General features: G+C 44.2%; 1 protein-coding gene across 1 annotated transcript; it reads left to right on the top strand.

Moving 5' to 3' along the window:
- Positions 1–2,733: 2,733 nt before the first annotated feature.
- On the top strand, positions 2,734–5,461 carry ccn1 (cellular communication network factor 1). The gene is made up of 5 exons (XM_084693029.1): positions 2,734–2,954; positions 3,168–3,384; positions 3,642–3,986; positions 4,104–4,306; positions 4,442–5,461. Exons 1-5 carry the CDS (start codon positions 2,907–2,909, stop codon positions 4,742–4,744), a joined length of 1,116 nt encoding a protein of 371 aa, XP_084549155.1. The 5' UTR covers positions 2,734–2,906; the 3' UTR covers positions 4,745–5,461.
- Positions 5,462–7,961: the final 2,500 nt, after the last annotated feature.

Below are 7,961 nucleotides of genomic sequence, written 5' to 3'. Positions count from 1 at the left end.
TCTGTCTTTTGCTTGCTCCCATGTGAAGTATTTAGGTTAAGCGAAGGAAACCCCTCGTAGGCACACCTGGAACATTCTAAGACTGCAGCTATAAAAATGAGTGACAGCAGAAACGTCTCGCCACCTGGGGTTGATTTAAACCGCAAAAACAACAGCAGTATTTCTCTGAAAAGGTCATACTCTACCAATACGAAATATCTACTCTCGAAGCCCCACTGTTTGTGTGAAGTGATAGATTTCCATTACAATGAGATTTATTCTGTTGACACAACTGGGAATTGTGTGGGAATATGCAGAAGTATGCCGATAGTGACAAGTCATACAGGCTATATCCCTGCATGTCTTTCGAAGAAGAACTCCAAACAAAGCTAGATTTGCTGACAGTAACAAACATTTGTCATAAAAACTGATGAGAAGGTTACATGAACCAGCCTGGAGAGGGTCAGCCAATGAGAAACTTGTGTAGATTTTGAACCTCCCACAATTCATTGAGCTTCCTATAGTGTTCCACAGGCTGAAAGAGAGGAAGCTACACTGACAATCCAGGGTGGAAAATATTATGATTGCATGTCCCGCCTTTGTAATGTTTCCTAAATGGGTATTTTTTTCGAAGGAATATTGTGGCATGTAGTTCCACTTGCGTACAATGACGGCACTGTTTCCAATAACACCCTATTCCCCCAGAGTAAGTGGATCTGAACAATGTGTGGTAGCACAGGGTATTTGAAATCAGAATGTAAAGTTCTGAGGAGAAACCTGTGGAGCTATGGAGTAACATTAAGTTGTTTCATTGAAGGGTACTGACACATTTAGATGTGGCACTTGTTGCAGTCTGAGGGACTACTGAATCAGATGAATCACAATTGAAAGGGTCCCACTACCTACACTGTTTCAGTTTCTTAAAACTGAAATCGTATTGATGATGTTGATACTAAGTGACCACAATTATGTGCTATGTTGTGTCATATAGGCTACTATCTGATTATGCAGCCTATAGCAAACTAGATTTATAAATGACAAACAACATGTTGTCACAAATAGTTTGTTTTCACAATTCGTCAACAAAGTTTATCACAGCATGGTCTAGTGTCATGAATTTTAAGTATTAAAATGTTAGTATACATAACAGGAAAACAAAACCCAATATGATCGATCGAATCGCTTGATCGATACATGTAATTCATGTCGAACAGTCGATGTGGTTGAACGTTTGACTTCGAAACAAACAATACTAAAATACGGCCGTCACTCCAGAACAAAAACTAGGAAAGAAGTTAAATGCGATTAAGCAAAAACATAGACAAACTCACCGGAGGCAGGTTTCTCCGTGGCGTTTACCATTCTGCTGTACTTTGTTATTTCTTCAACGCTCTCTTCGTATCTCGTCAAGTAAACTAAAGCCGGGGATGAATTAAAGAAAAACTATGCCGCGGTCTTGAGTAAAAATAAACAGTGACAGTCAACAATAAATTACATTTTTCCTCCAAAGCAGTCAATGTCGGTATATTCTTTTGGCAACTTAATCGGTCATCAAGCATCCTGTTATAACGTAGGTTACGTTGTCTTGGTCAAATCCTAAAACGTCTATCAGGTATATCTGTATTACAAATGTCGGTGGAATGTGACTTATTTGAGACCCGATGAAAAGTAGACTAAACGAGTTTGGTATTTTCTCCCCAAACTAACATCTCATATGGAAAATTGGATCACTGCAGAAGATTCTTTTTTCAAATAATGATGGACAGATTGCGTGAAAAGTAAATTAACCCGAGGAATGCTAAGGAATTTCCTGCATGAAGAACATATTTAACAACCCTTTAAGCTGTCAGGAATGCTTTGTGGTTGGCTAGCTGAAGAAGAAATATGTTAATAATGCAGGCTACTGCCACACCAAATATGGCAATATTGTTACGTCTGGAGTCTGGTTCGCATCTGGAAATACTTGGTCCTACGGAATAAAGGGGATAGCTGGCCAAAAATAGAAGCTGTAAACTTAAGTTCTCCCACAACTCAAAGAAGCGCACAGAATATCGCTACTGCGATACTCTTTCTGCACCTCAGCTTCGGCAAAAGAGTAGGCTAGTATTGCAGATAAAAAAATAAAATAATGAGAGGGTGAGTGGCATATCCAAGTATTACATTTCCTCCATCTTGGTTGGGGAGAAAATTCAATATAACATGAACAATATCTTGACACAAATGAACCACAAAGTAGCTTATAAGTAAGTTACTTATAAATTGAACAATGGAGACAACATATTGTAGATAATCCTTTAGTGCAAAAGCCTAAACTGTTCAATGAAACAGAAACACATTTTAAAAACTGTTAGGGATTTAAAGATATTGTTATTAACTACGAAAACATTGGTTTATTTGCCCTTCTCTTAATTGAAAGACTATTCTAAAATTTAACTCCTACTCTTAAATGTAAGCTTAGTTAACACACTCATACACACACAAATATTCTTATCGACATTTCTGGTAATACAAAAAAGCCAAGGAAATGGATAAAGGAGTATAGGAAAGGGAGTAAACGGTCGGGGGGGGGGGGGGGTGTTCAATTCTAGAAGAAAAATTCATTTAAGAAAAAAAGTTAGACAGGGTGGTGCTTAGCTTGGATGGAAAACGCGCCAAGAAACATTCCTTGCATAGTTTTGGAACAGTTCAGCAGCCAGCCAACAACGACGTCAGCTTTCACTACGGTATAAAAGGCGTGAGGCGCTCAGGCTCAGCAGACTGCAACTGCAACCAGAGCTAGAACAACTCCTAAGCCTCGGCTATAAAGACTGGAAAACAAACCAAACAGCTACAGACGACTGACTGGGACTCTTCCGAAGACGTATCACTCAGAACAGGAATTGTGAACAGAATTACTCTTGACTATACGCCTAAGAGAAGACGCAAAGATGCTGATGTTTTCTTTCATCGTGATCTTCATTGGAAGCTTTGATCTGGTAAGTTAATTTCTTTATTAAACCATTTAATCTGTTTCAGTTGATTTAACTCTGAGTAGCAGCATCCAGCTAATGGACGCGCAAAAAAACCGATTGTCAATCGATTTTTAATACGGCAAACAAAACTTGACTTTGTCGAAAGTACAAATATATTGAATTGTTCATCATCAGGCATTTATCTAATGTAACATGGTGGTTTGCTTGTCCTCGCAGGTCCTCTCCTTGTATTGCCCCGCCGTGTGCGACTGTCCTCTCGACCTGCCAAAGTGCGCTCCGGGCGTAAGCCTCGCACTGGACGACTGCGGGTGCTGCAAGGTCTGCTCGAGGCAGCTCAACGAGGACTGTAGCCTGACAGAACCTTGTGACCACACTAAAGGACTCGAATGCAACTTTGGGGCCAGCTTTGGCGCTACACGTGGCATCTGTCGAGGTATGTGTATATTTCCAACAATGACGTTTAAGCTATGGTTACTGTACAAAACGAAGAGGCAGAACTTAACGATTTGATATTGTTGATTGTAACTTGGCACCTTGATCTACACTCAAATATGTAACCCAACCTCTGTGGCTAGTCAGACTGCAGTCGACCTACAGAGGGAGTTTAGTACATTGGGAGTACATTATGGGATTTCTGCAGCTAACATTACAGAGCACAGAATAACAGAATGTTCCCATTTCTCTCAACAGCAAAATCAGAGGGCCGACCCTGCGAGTACAACAGCAGGATCTACCAGAACGGAGAGAGCTTCCAGCCCAACTGTAAACACCAGTGCACGTGTATCGACGGGGCGGTGGGCTGCATCCCACTGTGCCCACAGGAACTCTCCCTGCCCAACCTGGGCTGTGCCAACCCCAGACTGGTCAAGGTGGCCGGCCAGTGCTGCGAGGAGTGGGTGTGCGACGACGGCAAGGAGACCGACCTGATGGAGAAGCTTTTCGGCAAACACATGCCGACAGACGAGTCGGAGAGCGACCTCACCAACAGGAACGAGTTCATCCCCTTCGTCAAGGGCGGACTCAAGTCTCTACCCGGTAAGCGAGGAGCCCTCATTGGCAGCCATTGGACTTCCACCACGTGACTTCCTTCTACACCTGTGACACGCGAATAGCATTTCTAACGTGTCTCGCTTTCTTCCCTTGCCATCCCAGCTTTCAGAGTGCAGCCTGAGGGTCACTTGTTCGAGAGCCAAAAGTGCATCGTGCAGACCACCCCATGGTCCCAGTGCTCCAAGACCTGTGGGACTGGCATCTCCACCCGCGTTACCAACAACAACAACGAGTGCAAGCTGGTGAAAGAGACGCGCATCTGTGAAGTGCGACCATGCACCCAGTCCCCTTACACAAGCCTCAAGGTAAGCCCAGAGTCTCCGAAACCCCCTAAAACGACACCCCACGAATCAAACCCGTCACTGAAACCACTATTGCAAAAAAACAAAAACAAACCACTCAAAGTCTATTCTCCTCCCTCGCTTTTGTTCTCCTAACAGAAAGGAAAGAAGTGTAACCGAACCAAGAAGTCCAGCCAGGCTGTCAAGTTCACCTACGCCGGCTGTGCCAGCCTGAAGAAGTACAGGCCCAGGTACTGTGGCTCCTGCGTTGACGGCCGCTGCTGTAGCCCCCAGGACACCAGGACCATCCGGGTCAAGTTCCGCTGCGAGGACGGCGAGACCTTCAACAAGAACGTCATGATGATCGAGTCCTGCAAGTGCACCTTCAACTGTCCCCATGCCAACGAAGCCTCCTACCCCTTCTACAGGCTTTTCAACGACATCCACAAGTTCAGAGACTGAGTCTGACTGGCTGTGAGGCCCGAAAGCTCCTGAGGAGAAGAATTGACAGACAGCCAATGGCAGTCTATTCAAACGCAGGGGTCAAGAGTCAACGCGCCAATCAACTACCAACTTCCTGTTGTAACTAGATTCCCAAGGAATTGTGAGCTTACATCATGAGGACTTAATGAAGTGCACTGTTTGCTGTGACCGAATCAGCAATCTTGATCAAGAATCGCTTCATACTACTGGAGCATCATGAGTAGCTTCGTTATGGAGCAACATGTAATTAATATTTGTAAATGTATGTTAGTTGTTGATATCAATTCGCTATGTATATTTCGATCTATAACACCAGAAATGACCCATACTGTAGACTTGTGTGTGTGTATGTTGAGTCTGTATACACACACGTAACATAAGTGTACCAAGATCATCTTGTAACCCAGGAACCAGAGACCATGTGTTACTTCTTCACTCGTTAGATGAATGTGTGGTTACATTCCTTCCTGACGTGGGCATACATGTTCATGTTTTGTGGCAGCTATTGAATTCCCTTCTCTATCCAAAAGACAAAGCGAAACATGTCAATGAATGAATGTGTTTAATATTAATATTATTTATCAAAATGTAGCTACTTTATTTGGATATCATGTGTTATACTGGAATAAATTGTAAAAAATGATTTAATTTTATATGTTACAAATAAAACAGATTTATTTATGAAACATTACACAACCTGGTTTCTTTGTCTTGGTTTCAGTTGGGAGGACTTACAACAACTGTTGTCCCCACACTTCTATCAATGATCATAGAAAACTACACACAGTTTCTCAAATGTGGGCTGGGCTGGTATTTTCTCAGGCTCTGAGAAAAATAGTAGAGAGAATAATAAATGACTGACTTAAACAGAGTTTTGGAGACAAGTTAAAGAGCTTTAAATAGTTTCGTAGTATAGAATGCCATTGTGAAGCGAAACAAGGTAGCTTGTTTTCACCAGTCTGAGCCACAGATTAAGATCATTCTATAAATAACGGTTAAATCCCAGCATTGTAAGCAGTATAGGACTATTTTCCAAGAATCTGTAAGTTCTTCTCTAATGGGTTAAACACCATGCAATAGGGACAATGGCTATTATTGTATATTGTTTTATATACATATAAAAGCATGTATCTACCAATTGTATGGGCCTTTCACCAACTTGGGATAACTATATCATCTGACCTTATTTGTTGTGGTTGGACTCAAAAGTGAGAAGGTTGCCTGAGTGTTTGTGCTCCAGGGGTCTGCAGAGTTGCTGTAAACAGTCTGGAAAGGAGGGGAGGGAGTGAGCTTCCACGTCTCACTTTAGCGGGGCAGCGTGCTGCAGTGTGGGAAGGCGAGGCCAAGGCTATGGGGCAGGAAGCAATGATGACACAGTGGTGACATGGCTGTCCTGAGGGTCAGGGAGGGAGGGAGGGGGGGGGGGTCGTCAGCTCAAGGGGGAGACGAGAATGCAGGGGACAGACATACACAGACACAGTGTTTCGATCCAGGTAGTGGGAACGACTCAGGAATGCAGCAGTGGTTAAAAGAGCAGACATCCTGATGGGCAGCAGATTTTTGAACATATTTCGGAGCAACAAAAATAGTTATTTCTACAAATACATAAACGCTAAAAGTGCTCGCCCCCAAAATAGGTGTACAAATGACATAAAGCCAATCCCACATACCACTTTCTACAAGCCTGGTGGAAAGGAATCGGGAGGTAGGCGATGATACTTCCCCTTTGGTTAAGCTGCACACTACTACTGTGCCCCTTGGGTTTACATAAATACCAGCCCCACAGAATCAGGCTTCCGGGGTTTACCTTATCCAAATGATGTGTTTGCCCCTTTCTGCCAGCTTGGTTTACAGTCAAAACACGTCCAAAGGACTTGTTTTTCCTTCTTTTCCTCATCCCAAGTGACCCCCCACCCTTCCACCAGATCATATCATTCAATCCCATGTTGTTTGTAAAGTGCATTGCAATCCCACTCATCATACGGCTGTTAAACAGTGCAGCTCGGATGGTTACGTCATGACAATGCAATGAGAGCATGCTTCTCGGGTGGAACCATTCCCCAGAATGCACACAGCGGGCGAGATGCTCACTCCATAACCATTACAAGTCCAGTCAGGTTTTTTTTTTTAACAGTCCAGGAATTGGATTATTGGGAGCATGGAAGGCAGAAAAGATCTGTAAAGACCTGACCAAATGGAGCGGCGGTCTGTGTGCTGAAGACAATTATTCAAAAGTTCACAACAACAAACACTCAGGCGCCGCTGTAATTAAATCCCTCCGCGATGACCTCATCCACTGAACACAAAGTGTGTTTATATGACAAAGGCATCAACGTTAACACTACGTAATGCGGTGCGCTCAGAGGCAAAAACGAGATAGAGAGCAGCCATTACAGCATTCTGGAAGCTGTGCGAACACTGATGTCAGCTATTTTACAGCCCCCTTGTCCATAGCCTCAGGTTAATATCCACTGTTAAAGGGAACCCGAGGGAGAGAGAGGGCAGGGAGGGTTTCATAACAACCATTTAGTCCAGAGAGCAGCAGTGGCTTCCTCTAGAACAGGGCCATCTGGTGGCCTGGCAGGAACTAGCATGCTGTGCAGGGAGGTTTAACAGGCAGCAATTAGAAAGACGCGACAGTCCCAGACGCAGGGGTGTCCTGACTGGCTGAATGCATTGTGACAACACGTCTCGCGAGGAGCCGAGTTCACGAGGGAGGTATTAGGGGCTTCCGTTTTCGCCCACTCGCCCATCCCCGTGGAGACGAGGCTAACGGGTTCCCATGGAGAAATGATAAAAGGGGGCATGGTCGAGAGCGACGAGGTGAACGCGTGGCGTGGTGAGACTCGATTCCCACAGCTTCTCTCGGTGAGGCTTCAAACAAATACTGTTTTGTCAGTTTAGGACCGCCGAGCTGCTGTTCAATGTCTTTGATGTGTGGACACCGGATCAGCAAGAGACAGACTAGCCAGTAAACGGGGCCAGATAAGATCTCTTGCTTGCTTAGGAGAACGTTAATCCGACGCGGTTCCTAATGTCGTGGGAACTGGCGAGCGAGACTCCCAGGATGCACAGAGCACATGGGGCTCTCGTAATACAGTACTGCTAACTAATCACTTCTCTCACCGGGCCTCATATGTTTATCGCTGACTAGACCCGACTCCTCCATCCGATTCCAAACACCCCACAGAAGTCA

The sequence above is a fragment of the Hypomesus nipponensis genome, chromosome 26 (genome assembly GCF_054491055.1).
Source record: "Hypomesus nipponensis isolate SF chromosome 26, ASM5449105v1, whole genome shotgun sequence".
Lineage (NCBI taxonomy): Eukaryota > Metazoa > Chordata > Actinopteri > Osmeriformes > Osmeridae > Hypomesus > Hypomesus nipponensis.
Note: the sequence above shows the minus strand (reverse complement) of the source record. Positions and strands in the feature narration are given on the sequence as shown.